This window comes from Lynx canadensis, chromosome B1, assembly GCF_007474595.2.
Source record: "Lynx canadensis isolate LIC74 chromosome B1, mLynCan4.pri.v2, whole genome shotgun sequence".
Lineage (NCBI taxonomy): Eukaryota > Metazoa > Chordata > Mammalia > Carnivora > Felidae > Lynx > Lynx canadensis.
Window position 1 is genome coordinate 43,876,947 of NC_044306.2, and position 15,431 is coordinate 43,892,377.

Genomic DNA, 15,431 nt, shown 5'->3' on the forward strand with positions numbered 1-15,431 from the left:
GTGCGTGGGGAAAGCAGGACTTCCGGAACCTTTGTGCTGGCTGGGCGCCACCTGGCTCTTCTCATTGGACAAAGAGTTCCTCTTTCTGGCGAGGCACTAAATCCCCCGGCCTTTTTTATCTCTGCTGCATCACAGGTCAGTACTGGTGCCTGCTCCAGGGAGGGGCCGCTAAAAGAAGCTAAATTCAGCAGCTATGTGTGGGCATCATCAACCAGCCCTCTGCCCGCCCCCTCTCTGCTCTGAAGGGGGGCTGATCTCCTACCATCCGCACTAACCGGATGGGGGATGGCCCGTCAGCCCACCTGCCAGACCCTCCAGCAGTCATCTGACTGCTGAATGGTTCCCTGGCACAACTGAGTGTCTTCCCGGGGCTCTCTCAGCCTTCCCTCCAGGAATCCTGTCCAGGTGATTGATAATCCAGCATAGCCCCAACTCTTTCTGAGCTGCTCCTTTAGAACAAGACCTGTGGGGAGAATCTTTTAGAGTCACTAGGAGGTTTCATAGTTGTTTTTGTGCTCCTTTTTGCCCCAATTTCGAAAAAAGGTCATGCCCCACTCCTATCCCCACTACCAATACCTCGTTGGCAGGAGCTGGGAGCATCACTGATGTGTCCCAGAAGGAAGAGGCTTCAGGCTCAGCTCCAAGAACCTGCGAGCCACACTCCACCCAGCCCTGGTCAGCAGCAAAGTTCCAAAGGCAAACGTGAGGACAGGGGAGCACTTCACTGCCCACGGAATACCCCCAAATGTTAACGCCAGAAGAACTGGACATTTCTTGTTTAGATACTAAACCTATTTAGAGAACATGAATTCCCAGAGCTCCAGGAGAACATTACCTTCGAGATGTAGGTCAGCTGCAAAGATCCAACAGCTCCTGCCCCAATTGCCAGGTTCTGAAAGACAGATGTTTTTCATTTTGAGAAGGATGATGCTACGTGAGGCAGTGGAAACAGTGCTAAGAGACAGAAGACCAAGACTCTAGTCCTGGCTTTGCAACCCTGAGCAAGCCACTTACCCACATTCTTGAGCTCACTTTCCTCTCTAAAACAGTGATAATTCTTGCCATGTATATGTATACACTAATCTTATCCTTGGCCTTACTTACCACAGAGGGCTGTGTTCTAGGACAGTGGTGAAAAGTGTGAGCTCCACCATTTGACAGTGAATACGTTCCTGAACCACTAAGCCTCCACTTTCTTTTCTGTAAAAATAGAGATAATAGTACCTACCTCATAAGGCAGCCATACGGATGACCTAATACATTTAAGGGCACTTGGAGTTGTCCCTGGTACATAAATGACTCTCAACAAGTGTTAGCCATTATATTTTTTCTTTCCTGACTGCTCTGATCTCCGTGGTGGCTTGGTCCTGTTTCATGCCACTCTAAGTTCTTTTTGTAATAAACATGGTGCAGATTCACACAATACAGAAATTAGAAAATACAGCTGTTTGGTTTATTTTACAGGAGCATTACGAGTACCAACTGGAATGATGTCTGTAGACCATAAAACACTAAGTAAATGTTCTATTAAAACAGCAAGAAACTCACAAGCACCTTGTCGGGCAATATTCTATCTTGGCACAATCTCTTTGGCTTTCTAATTTCTCCACTGTTAGAAATGAAATAATGATGACACAGGGATGGTAGCATATCAAAGAAATGACCAAGATTAGAAATCACAGCTGTGGAGTTTCTAATTTATAACGTGGAAAATTCACTCCCCCATGGACCTGAGACCCTGTCCACAGCTCCTGGTGACCTCTTAAACTGTTGCATAAGCCTCAACGAATAACCCTGAAGTCCCCATTACCTGGCGTTATCTCAAAGCAATAAACAGAGATGAATCTTGGATAATGAGAATTTAGTGAATTTCCTAAAGGGTTAGCAGTGAAATGACCGGTCATTCCAGAAGACTGCCCTTAAGAAGTATCTTACATGGCAGGGAAGAGTCCTTCTAGGCCCAATTAACTAAATTAACACACATCACTTGAAGCAAATGCAAGATATGAAATTTTCTATTCAGGAAAAAAGGGATGGGGATAATACCACAGTGAAAGGATTCTCAGAGCCCTTAAATTTTAGAGTAAGAAATTCAGGAAGGATATCCCCCCCTCCCTTTTACAAATGAGGCTATAAATCTAAAATGCTGCCTTGTGAGTCTCCAGATTAGCATTTCAAATATGGATGATCTGATTTACACATTTTTTTCAAATACACAGTGACAGCATTTTGTGTACTTTTAAGGAAACCTCTATTGGATAAAGAGAGATAGGTCCTGTGCCCCTAAATCAGAGTCCAAAAAGGAGCCACAGGACTCCAAAAGGCCGGTGAGGAACTGACACTACCCCAAGGAGACCGTGAGTCACTCTGGATGGACACATGGAGCCACAGGCCTCTGCTGGACACAGAGCACCTGGCCCACTCCCAGCCCCCATTTGGCATTGGAGGAAAGTGAGGGGATTTGTGAGTGAGGGGATTTGTTCCACTTCACATAAATGCTCAGATCTCCTGACTTCAACGCAATGCCCTAGAAGCAAGCAGCACGATAAAATTTTAAAAGCTTGAGTGGCTGGAATTCTGGCTGTGACATTATCGCCCTATGACTGCAGGCAAGTTTCTGTACCTATAAAATGGGGACAACAAACCCTGTTTCATAGGCTCATTGTGAGAACAGCATGAAAATGCAGAGGGAGAGCCCAGCACACGGCAGCTCCTCTCCCCGACCCACAAGGCTAATTACAAGATACACATGCCAAGTCTCAGAGCTGGTCTTGCACAACTCCCTCTCCTCACCCCAAACCACAGCCCGAAGGCCTCCAGAGGTATCTGGAATTATGAGAGATGAAGTGAGATCTGGGGAACCATTCGGGCACTAACCCACACGTAATGACAGATATGAGCCGATCAGATTTCAACTACTTCATCCCCCCCACCCTCTCCATTGCTCCCCCCTCCGCCCCCTGCCTCCTTCAGCTCTCCCGCTGCAGAAATACACAGCAGCAGTTCTCCAGGCCCAGCTACCTGAGGGCAGGGGTGTCTTCACCACCTTCACCCACAGCCTACCCCTCAGTCTGCTCCTAGGCTCACATGCACCTCCACCATGAGAAGCCAGGAAAATATGATGAGTGTCTGTAAATGCAGTTTCCCCCCATCTTCCTCCCCACCCAGGGGAAAATGAATGACAGGAGTAAACAGCCCCAAGATCACTGAGCCTTGATCCAGAGGGATGGCTCTGTGTCCACTCCAATTACTGGACCTAGGAGATTAATGGTGACAGCTCACTGCCAGGGTGGCAGCCCCAGGCAGACACTTCCTGGTCAAGGAAGAATGTGCCAACATGCCTGAGCTGAGGACCTCAGGCAGCCAGCTGTCAGGCCAGGGATGCCAGGAAACAGCACCTGGGGAGGGGCAGGGCGTCAGAGCCTATGCAAGCTGCCTCTCCAGGCCACGAACTGTCTCTTCCAGGGAAAGGACAAGAGGACCCTGACTGCAGTCTGTCCCTCTCTTAATTCACGTACACCAATCCTTCTCCAACTTTGGTGCACATCAGAATCTCCTAGGGAGCTCGTCTGAAAAGGCCCGGGCTCAGGCCTCACCCAAAAAACACTGAATCAGAGTCAAGTGGAATGTGGTCAGAACATGCACATTTTTTAAATGTTCCCAAGTGATCCCTCCACAGGCCCAAGTTTGAGAACAACTGGTCTACATGACAAAATCTAGCCCTTGATTCTGTATTGGAGTATATTTTTCTGTGAGTTTAAGTCTCTTCTTACTAGATTTTAAGCACATTGAGGACATGAGTGGAATCGTATTCCTCTACAGAGCAGACTCCTCAACTTAAAACAAACAAACAAACAAACACCATTTACATGGTGGGCAAGTTCCCAAACCAGTCCATAAAAGCCTGCTACACTCAGAGTGCCAAAGGCCTCCCATCCACCACTGGCGAATGACGTTTCTTTGGAATGACTTGTTCATGTTTTGAACTTGGCTGTCACTGAGTTTGCATTTCCCATGACCTTGGGTAGGGTTCCAGAGGGACAACAATAAGGGGCAGGGGGCATAAAAGGATTGAGTCCCAGCTACAAGAGGGTCAAGGGCTTGAGGAGAAGGACGAGAAGCATCGAGATGAGAGCATCTAAGCAGATGCGGAATGGAGACAGGCTGATGGGAAGACTACTATGTGAATCACCTGGGGATACATATATATATGTATGTGTATATATATATATATATATATATATATATATATATATATATATATGTGGGGTTTTTTTTTATTGATTTTGAGAGAGAGAGAGAGAGAGAGAGAGAGAGAGAGAGAGGCAGAGGAGACAGGGAGAGAGAATCCCAAGCAGGCTCCATGCTGTCAACACAGTGTCCAACATGAGACTCGATCCCATGAACCGTGAGATCATGACCTGAGCCAAAGTCAAGAGCTGAACGCTCAAACAGACTGATCCACCCAGGTGCCCCAACCTGGGGATGTTTTTAAACAAACTAATACCCATGCCTCATCCTCAGTTTTAGCTGATCTGGGATAGGGTCCAGGCACCTGTATGTTTCTCAAGCTCCCCACTGATTCCACGGTGCTGCCCGTTTTGAGGACCAATGCTGCCCGCACTGGCTGGTCCTGCTGACTGTGCACTGGCAATGTAGCAGCTGGTGAGAGAAAGTCACGCCCAGTGGCAGTGCACAGGGTGACCCTGGCTGCTGCACCAGCAGTAAACAGGGAGGAAGGGAAGGGCAGGGCGGTGGGCAGGGAGACAGAAAGGGGATTCCAGTGCCACACGAGGCTGTCAGCAATTGTGTGTGAGGATGTCTGTTAAGTCAGGAGCATTCTAAATTTTCTGGAACAATGTAGGGCACAGGACAAGTTCCCATTAAATGGTGGACAGTTTTTGTTTTAAGTTTATTTATTTTGAGAGAGAGAGAGGCAGCAGGGGTGGGGCAGAGAGAGAGACAGAGAGAGAATCCCAAGCAGGTCTTTGCCATCAGCACAGAGCCCGACATGGGGCTCAAACCCATGAACCACGAGATCATGACCTGAGCTGAAATCAAGGGTTGGCTGCTTAACCAACTGAGCCATGCAGGCGCCCCGAATGACTGACAAGTTTTTATGACGATACTGCCAACACCTTAATTTTTGCTCAAGTGTTCTGCCACCAAGGACCTCAAAGAAGCTCCCACTTCCCATGAGTGAAAAGCGTAGAGTTTATTCTTTTCCATTACCAAGGAAGGAGCAGACATGCCCACACAGAGATGTGACACACCTCCTATAGTAAGCCTGTTTTCCAGAAGCAACATTATTTCTTGTTGAAATAGAAAATTTTACCCATGTGTCTCCTGCTGCCTTTCCCATCTTCTTTTTTTTTTTTTTTAATTTTTTTTTTTCAACGTTTATTTATTTTTGGGACAGAGAGAGACAGAGCATGAACGGGGGAGGGGCAGAGAGAGAGGGAGACACAGAATCGTAAACAGGCTCCAGGTTCTGAGCCATCAGCCCAGAGCCTGACGCAGGGCTCGAACTCACGGACCGCGAGATCGTGACCTGGCTGAAGTCGCACGCTTAACCGACTGCGCCACCCAGGCGCCCCTGCCTTTCCCATCTTCTAATGAGAGTAACAGGGAACACAGAAATGACCAACTATAGAGTCATAAACTCACAGCACAACAACACTAAGGTTCTAGTGATCCCTCATCATTCACCATATGAGTCCTCTAAGGCTCAAGGTGGGGAAATGACTTCCTCAACAAACAGATAAAGGCAGAGCTTGTAACTCCCAACATCAGTCTGATATTCTGGCAAAGCACAACTGGAGGAAGAAAAAAGGAAGCTGATGCATATGTAGAGTCTATTATGCACCAGGCCTGTCGACAGGTACTCCTACACATTGCTTCATCCTAGCAGTCCCATTTTACAGATGAAAATACTAAGGACTCAGCAGGTGAAGCAACTTGTTCAAGGTCACACATGCACTGAGTAGTCAGGCCAGTACGCAAACCCAACCCTTTCTGATTCTCCAATCTCATGCTCTTTCCTTTGTAACTTGCCACCTCCCGTGAGACAATCCTTCAAATGTACAAGGACCTGCTCATTATCTGAGAGTTGATTATCAATGAAAGGTAAATACAAGAGCAGGACCAGCAGGGTTACACCAAAAGAGGCCCTATAGAGTTACCCAAGCTGGGCAGGGCAGGAACTGGTCAAACTGGCTCTTGGCTGCCAAACTCCAAAAGACTGGGGATTCAGAGTAGAAAGGGGGAAAGAGAGAGGCTAGCCATCTTACCTTCTCTCATATCCCTCAGTGGTGCCTAGCAGAACACATTAGGTGGTCAAAACCAGCTTGCTAGTTAACTAGTGGGAGAAGGAGGAAGGGAATGTATGTGGAAATCCCACAACAAGGCCCCGAGCCAACATGGCTGCCCATGGGCTGAAACCACAACTCAAACCACCAGAAGCCAAGGCCAGACACAGACTCTCAGAAAAGAAAGACTTGCCTAGGAAGAGCCATGTGATGGGAACAGAGGGGAAAGCATAATTCCCTCTGCCCCACGTTCCACAGCCCTCACCCTAGAATAAGAATAACCAAAAGGAAAGTAACCAAGCTATTCCCAGGGATTAGGTGATCCAGACAGTGGCTTGACCTGTTGCTCTGGTGTCAAATACATCTCCTCCCCTCCACTCTGCAGCTCCACTTCCTGATAACTAACTTGAGGAAGAGTGAAATGTCCATGGCTATTCTCCTCATTCTACAGTTCAAAATACACATTTAATCTTTGCCTTCCAGAAAAGTCAACTCTGTATCATAAATTGCTGTGTTGGTATAATGCTTGCATTCTATTATCTGGATGCCTCTTTTTCACTGACACACATCAGCACCGGCTTCAGCCAGTGGCTGGACTTTATGATTTGTAAGTCTCCTGCCACCACATTCCCAGCCCCTTTATTTCCCTCCCCCAAATCCTGGTGATAGTGACCAAAAGACATGCACCAAGGCCCGGGCTGTAGATAATCCCCTGGACACATTCAGATTCCAAGACTCCAACTACTGGCCACAAAAATGGTTCTAAAACTAAAACCTTAAACTCAATAAGCCAACCCCCTTCAGGGTGCCTGGATTGTTCAGTCGGTTGAGGGTCCAACTCTTGATTTCGGCTCAGGTCATGATCTCATGTTTCAATGGGTTCAAGCCCCATATTGGGCTCTGCACTGAGCCCCCACCCTCTCTCCCTCTCACCCTCTCTCCCCCCCCCACCCTCTCTACATCTCCTGTGCTTGCTCTCTCTCTCTCAAATAAATAAAAACTTTAAAAAATTTTTAAAATTAAAAATAAAAAAAAAAGTAAGCCAACACTTTCACCCCTGTGCTCAAGGCAGCCCCCTCCACACATGCCTCAAATTCAAGAGTCATTTCCCCTCCAGCCTCGAACTGGCCCCGTACCCCACTGCCCCGCATCTGCCCGCGGATCCACATTCTCTCCCAGTCAGCCTGGTCCTAAACCTCCGAATGCTCTCCTTCACCCTTCTGTCAGTCACCAAGCCTGTCATTTTCTTCCTTCACAGGGCCTCTGGATCTGTCCCTTCCTCCCTATTCACCTTGCACCACCACCACTGACATTCCAGGAAACCCTAGGAAAATGTCTCACTGTGAACAAGTAAGATCTCGGTGACACTTTAGAGTTTATGCAAGCACTTTCACAAAAATTATTTAATCTTTACGGCAACTATGTCAGGGGGAGATATAATTAATATCATTACCCCTACTTTACAGAGGAGGACAGGAGACTCAAAAATGATCGGTGTTTCCCTAATGAAGGTATATCTCAAAGTGTTCTGTGCTCAGCTGATGTGAACTAAGAAAACGGGCTCGGAAGCAAAATCTAATAGGCAGCTCCCTCCCAAATATACAATTGCCCGCTTTGCCTCAGAGGCATTATTTGAATAAAAACAATAATAAAATGCCATTCTTTTGTATATAGTTTTATAAATACATAAACATAGATGAATATGATAGATATATTCAAACAGATATTGAAGACTGAAATCTAAAAGCAAAACATTAACAACAATATAACCAAAGACAAATTTTAAGAAAACTTAGAACAGTTTCTTCACGGCTTCACATGGGTAAAACCTCAGCTACATCTCTCAGCTTTCCTCTCTTTTAGTTGCTTGAACTTTAATAACAAGTAGGGCTAACTATTAACACAATTTTCGCCAAGTGCCTCTTGGTTTTCACTTCTTTTTAATTTAGACAAAGTACCATCTTGTTATAAAGAAGAGGAGGATTGTTTTTTAAAAAACCACATGATTATACTCTAGTATTTTATGTTCATTCTCCAAAAGTCCATGCATAATTTTAATTCTAAAAACATTAATTAAATAGTAATGTTCCCTTAACAGAATTTGCATTTGGGTGAAAGTACAGATCTGTTGCTTGCAATCTTTTAGAATTTTTTTTCCCCAAAGGAATTCTGCATCCTTACTCTAACACAGTATGGACAAAAGCATGCCAGAAATTCTACTTAGCCCGTTAAATCATTTGTCTACGTGGAAAGTTAATACACATACCAATAACACAAAACCCATGAATGAAAAACACTTGGCTCAAACAACTGCTGAAGATCTGAAAATTATCATGATGCTTGTTTATACAGAGAGTATCTCTGGATAGACACACAAGAAACTGGTCATGTGGGCTGCCTCTGGCTAGGGAAAGACGTGGCTGGCACAGAGGACTGGAAGGGAGTAACCTGTCACTATATGTGAGCTGTCCTACATTTTGAATTTTGTACCATAGGCATGCATTGGCTATTTTTTTTAAGTTCTCTTACCCGTTCTTAGCATTTTGACAGGGTAAAGCATGTGATGCAAAGATCTTTTAAATATTGTTGGATTTTAGCCAAATTTTGCTCAAGGAGGTTTCTCACAGAAAACACAATTTTAAAAAGTAGCAATTTTCACCTAGCCTTTAAGACAACACTATTGTCGGGGCGCCTAAGTGGCTCAGCCAGTTAAGCATCTAACTTCAGATCGTGATCCCACAGTTGGTGAGTTTGAGCCCCGCATTGGGCGCTCTGTGTCAGCATAGAGCCCACCTCAGGTCCTCTGTACCCACCTCTCTCTGCCCCTACCCCACTCATTCTCCCTCTCTCTCTCTCTCTCAAAAATAAACATTAAAAAAAGAGACAACATTATTGCTCATTTATATGTTCTACATATTCCTACCACTGTTCTGTATTCTACTAATATATCCAAAAACCCAAAATAGTCAAATAACCATCTTTTTTGTCAAGACGGGTGAAACTGCTTGCCACTTTCAATGGAAAGAACTTATTAAAAGTTCTTTAAAAAAAAAAAAAAAAAAAAGCAAAGAGCTTCCATTGCAGCCCCAGAGTTACCAGGAGAGATAACAATCTTTCTGAAGGTTATAATGATCCATAATTCATATCACGGCCTTTGCAAAGTAAAAGCATCTGAGTATTTTTCTGTCAACAGAGACAAAATACACTTCACAGAGTACATTTGACAAGAACAACCATCTAGTACAACAGTATTTTCATGCTTCTGTTTATCCTTTGTTCAAGGCTATATAATTACGTCTTGCAATTACTTAGGCAAGTGGGCATCACGAGGGCGGAACATAAGCGTTGCTGTGCAACTAAAATATAGTTAGTCACTCTGTAGGTCACTGTAATAAAGTAGAGCAGCCCAATTAAGGTATTTCCTCTCCTCTCTCATGATAGACACCAACATTAAATTAAAATACACGCGCTCGTTCCATAATATCATGGTGACGTTTCAGGGAGATCCAGCCAATGTTTGCTTCTGTTCAAAAATTATTTGTGTACTTAATATTATCAGCGTATCGATTTTTAAATGCATTAGCCAAATCTGTGGTCATAACCAAAAATATTGAAACTTTCTATTTATAGGGGTGCTTTTTAGCAAATGGGTTTCATCCCGTATCGGTCTGGTGTCACCACTGCCTGTATTAAAAACTTTACCACATTGAATCCAAATTCTGTCAGACATCTGGGGCTGTACTGGGCCCATGCATGCTGACGCCTAGCGTACCCCTGCCATTCATCCCGTGAGCAGACACGGCTGCTATGCACACGATGGCCGGCACCTGCAGCTCTGTTTCCGAGGGCAGCCTTCAGGCGTCTGGAGCTGTTTTGCCCACACTGGTAGAGCCAAAACCAGTGACTGTCCAGTGGGGCATGCGAAAGCCCATGTCTCCCGGAGAACTCCAAGGCCTAACCTACAGCGAGCCCCCCTGCAGCATCAGGCTGAGGCCTACCCTTTGCCAACTTCTTGGAAGACCTTTGTCTGGCTTCCTCTGCTTCCCTGTCCTGCTTCCCAGCTCTCTTGATAGCTTCCAGAAGAACATTTCCTTAAGAAAGAGCTTGGCACAAATCCTTGTCTTGGTGCCTGACTCCTGGTCTTGGGGTCTCACTCTAACCAGGTGAGGTCACCTTCCTCCTTGGGACAGCCTCTGTCCCCAAATGACTGCTGTTTCCCTCACATAGACTACCTTCCTCTTCCCCTTTGGCTCTGCGTAGGATAGAATGCATAACAATCAAATGAGAGGGGTGCCTGGGTGGCTCAGTCAGTTAAGCGTCCGACTTCAGCTTAGGTGATGATCTCACGGTTCCTGAGTTTGAGGCTCACTGCTATCAGCCTGTCAGTGCACAGCCTGCTTCACCTCCCTTGTCCCTTCTCCCTCCCCCACTTGCACTCTCCCAAAAATTAATAAATATTGAAAAAAAACCCTATCAAATGAAATAGCATAAGTGAAAACACTTCAAAACCTATAAAATGCCCTGCAAATGGGAATCACTTGTGGTAATAATTCATCTCACCCATCCTTCCATATCTGGATCTAGCACCACCCCCCTCCATGAAGGTGGGGGTCCCACTCTCCCTGCCACATTTTTTTTAATCGTCCACCTCCTCACCGACAGTGTAAGCTCCATGAAGGAAAAGATGCGGTCTATGCACTGCTGGAGCCTCAGCATCCACAGTGGCGTATGGTGCACAGGGCGTGTTTAGCAAACCTGTGTTGTGTTGCTAAACTCCAGTAGCTCACTCTACTCTTCGCCCTTCAGGAAACGAAGGGCTGGCAGCCATGTTACAGATCATCTAGAGTACCTACAGCCCAGTGAGCACAGATACCTCACCTAATGTACAAACCACTCAGTGGCAGAGCCAGAATCTGATCCTTCATCTCGCCTCCCAGACCTGAGAACTTTCCATGTGAGACTCCACCTTGAGGCCCTACACCTTCCCTGGATGGGCAGACACACCAGAAAACTGCACCCCCTTCCCCTTCAGCCAACCTACTGGCATCTGGGCCATTCAACTTAACACTGTGCCATCTTGTTATAGAGCTGCGCGGAGATTTTTAGCGCCACAGTTATGTGTGATGTTTTCATCTCTCCAGCTAAACCTGAAGCTTCCCGGTGGCAAAGACTTCAATGAATTCAGCTCCCACCTCGTCTCCAGGACCTTGCACAGGGCTGAGCACAGACATCAGTGGGAGGAAGCGGATGCAGGTGAAGAAAGCAGGCACTGGAGCGTCTATACCCAGCTCCAACTCCAGCTCTACATTTTAACACCTGTGTGACTCTGAACAAAGTTGCCAAACTTCCTGCTCCTCGTCCAGAGTGATACTCTGACACAGTCCCTGAGTCCCAGGATTATTAGGAGGACGTAATGAGAGAATGTATGTAAAACATTTCACGCTCAGTAAGCATAAGCAGCAGGTAACAGTAATAGTAGCAGCAGCAGTAGGAAAAACAGGCTCCATAACCACCAACTACCAAGTGGCTTCAACAGGCAAAGATCAGAGACATGGGTTGAAAGAATCCCCTGCTTATTAGTGCCTATTAACTAAGATACCATATCAGGCGTCTCTTTTGCCCTATAAAAATAAGAGAGTGAGTGACCGAACGCAGTTCCATGTCTCTCTCCTCAGGGGCAGAGCACCCCCTCCACCCACCCCCTCCGTTTGCTCCTGGGGATCATCTCCAATCCACCCTCCTCCTGACTTCCAGCACTCTGCTTTGTCCGCCTCTGCAGAGTTTCCACTCAGTTTAGGCCCAAGGGAAGCCCAACCCCAGGAGAGCAGTGTTGGGCACTCTGCATTTCACAAAGGCCCAAAGGCCTCCCTTTGGACAGACTCTTCACTTGGCCCTCTTTGGTCTGTTCATCCATTCATTGAGCACACACCTTTATTGAATTCTGGACACTATGGATCAAAACCTAAGCCAGATGAGCTCCCTACCCTAGAGGACCTCCCAGCCCTGAGCGTCCTCTGGCTTCTCTTTCTTCATCAGAGACTGCCTCTAAAGCTTTCCTTCCTCCTAAGCAACATTACGATGATGGTCTCATTATCAGCAATAAAGGCAGAAGAACTGGAGTCAGACTGCCAGGGCTGGAATCTTGGCTCTGAAACTCTTCACTATGTAGCCATGGGCAAATTCTTCCCCTCTCTGCCTCACCCACCTCACCTTTACAGTAAGGACAATAATACCTATCAATTAGACTTGTCAGAATAAAATGAAAACCCCATGAAGTCTTTAGAACAGTTCTTGCCACACAGTAATAAATGTTCACTAATACTATTTTACAACTTATAAAAATATCCACTCTCAAATCTAGAATGGCTATTTGGCCATTAACACAATGATGAGCTAAGTCAACAGCTGAAGGAGGAAAATGTTCTAAACTATTGTTCTGAACTATGTCAACAGCAAGACTCTGCTTTTTTTAGGCATATGCCAGGCCAGCTGAAATCTCTGCTTCCAGGGAAACTGTAAAGACTCCCCAGCAGTGACCACAAGTTCTATTTGGTAACTCAAACTCAAAGAAGGCTCTAGCACAAAGTGCAGCTGAGAGCTCAGTCAGCAGGGAAGTGCAAGAGGCTGCCCTTGGCAGACGAGGGCTGACCCCAGAGGTGCTAGTAAGGCAGCCCAGGGCAGAGCATTCAAGGTTAGTGTGGGTTCTGGAACCAAGGAACAGTAAAATCAGTGGGCAGGACAGAGCAAGGGAAATCCTGACAACTGGCAACATTTGAAATCTGAGATGGTAACAATGTGGCCCTGAGTGATCTGTCACTGACAGCAAGGCTCTCAGTCTGTGGTCCAGGATCATGAAGGAGGATCCAGCTCTCAGGGGCGGTAGCTGGCAACAGTTAAGTCAGGATTCCCCAAGCAAATGAATCTGCATTAAGAACAGTCTTAGCAGGAAGCATGGCGGTAAGCAGGTAGGTCAGGATAAAAATACTTTTGAATTAGCTTAGCTAATATGATAGGTGAGTCAGAGAAGGTACACAGAGGGAGAAAAAGAGAAAGGGAATGATAAGACCCAGAGACCATGAGTCACCCTTAGCTCACCCCTGGCATGCCAGGGGCCAAGTCAACCAGCAACAAAGATTTGATCCCAAGCTCCTTCAACAATGCCACTTCCTTTTGCAGTGGCTCTGTTGACCCAGCTAGGGGCACCTGTACAGAACAAAGGCAAGGAAAATGATAGAGTAGGGCCAGAAGGCAAACCTAACACAAAAACACTATAAGAGGCAAGCATTCCAGGCTAAGTCAAGGATGTAAGTGTTCATAGGGTTCATTCTGCACACTCAGCATTTTCAATGAAAGTGATCAACAGAAGGTTATCAGGAATGAGAGGTGACACACGGGGCACAGTTCTATTTAGGGGTTAAGTTTTTTCTGGAGGAGGTGACTAGCAGCAGCTAACCAGAGTATGTTTTCTGTATCCATAGCATGTTCTCTCGCCATCAAATCCAGAGGGCAAATGCCAAAGGCCTCTAGAGGGTTAGTCCCTGGATAATAACCTAGAGATTCACAGTAATCTTTTTCCACTGCACATCTTAAAGCACATATCCATCCCCTAACATTCAGACTTTCCCCTTCCCAAGTCTCTGAACCAGAGCCAGATCTCAGCCCCACACTCCTCCCTGCCACAACATGGCTGTGACCCATGAACTTGACATTCAGGGGCCATGCCAATCTTTGGGGACTCATTCCACCAAACTTCCATTGCTCCAGGGCAATGGGAAGGAAAGACCCAACAGCACTCATAGCACCAGAAATAAAAAGACTTGAGACTTTTTTCTCATACCAGTGACAACACCAGGGGCTCCCAAGCCCAGCAATTAAAAGTAGGGGACACTATCTTTGTGTCTCACTGCCACAAAATGCTAGGCAGGTCACCTAAGTCTGGCCATGTCCTCGATGAAGTCAATTCCAATGTCTGAGACTCAGTTTCTCATTTGTTACCATCAAGAAGCAAAACTAGGTGACCACCAAGGTCACCTCCCACCCAGGATTCTACAACTCCCTGATGCAAGAGACCAAAGAAGTCCAACGTTTGTTGAGCTCAGGGAACCAGGCCACACTCCCTGCCAGGGAGGGGCCCCAGACTGGAAGAGCAGGAGTGGCCATGAGGTCACAGTCACAACAAGGGAAGTGAAAGAAAGCAAGCCATGCCTTGGAGCCTGGAACAAGCCGGGCTGGCCTCTGCTGAACTTCTGAAGTTTTAAATTCCTGAGCGTAAGAAAAGATACCAGATCCCCAGGATCAGGACAAATGAGCTTCTTTTTCCTCAAACTAGTATCTGGGATGGCTGTGTGTGTGTGTGTGTGTGTGTGTGTGTGTGTTGTGGGGAGTTTCACTCCTTACTGACCACCAGTGTGATGCTGCCCACAAGAGATGAAGTGCTTGGACCTAATCCCATGCATATTCCTCCCAAGCAGTGACAGGCAGCCAGCCACCTTCCCATGCAGCCTCTCACCTGGGGGTTGTCCATGTACCAGAGAAGGCAGTTGGCCTGGGTGTCCAGAATAAAGTACCTCCGCAGAAACTTGCCACTGTTCTCATTCTCCTCGATGTCCAGAAACCACCAGATTCGGTTTCTGTCGATCCACATAAGGCATTCCTGGGCTCTGCTCACATCACCCTGCATGGAGGAAGAAGGGAGGTGCTGATGAGGAGGTGAAGGGTGCCCTGCCTCAGGACCTGGAGGACCTTCACTCTGGCTTGACTCACCTCTGTAAGAAGGTAGGCTTCTACATATCAGCCCCTTTCCCCAGAGCAAATGTTCCACCCCAACCAGACCCTGGAAACCTCTATCAATTCTGTTCCATAAGCAGCCATCAAAATTCATTAACATGTACTCAACTAAGTGTCCTGAGGGCCCACTGTGTGCCGAGCAGAGTCTTATGCAACTTAACACATAAAAGAGGATATAAGCCTAGACTTCGGGTCAGGGGCCTGGGTTCAAATTTCCAGTTTTAGCTATTATGAATTGTGTGACTACAAACTATTTAATCTTTCTGCACCTCAGTTTCTGCACCTGTAAAATGGGGATAATAGTGGTACCTACACCTCATAAGATTTTGGTGAGAA

At 46.4% G+C, this 15,431-nt stretch overlaps 1 protein-coding gene across 1 annotated transcript in view; it reads right to left on the minus strand.

The window, feature by feature from the left end:
* The window catches only part of PLEKHA2 (pleckstrin homology domain containing A2), a 45,958-nt gene extending 30,999 nt beyond the window's left edge, over positions 1-14,959 (minus strand). Inside the window, 3 exon segments of the mRNA XM_030312585.2 lie at positions 836-892; positions 14,818-14,937; positions 14,939-14,959. Coding sequence (XP_030168445.1) covers positions 836-892; positions 14,818-14,937; positions 14,939-14,959 — 198 coding nt within the window.
* Positions 14,960-15,431: the final 472 nt, after the last annotated feature.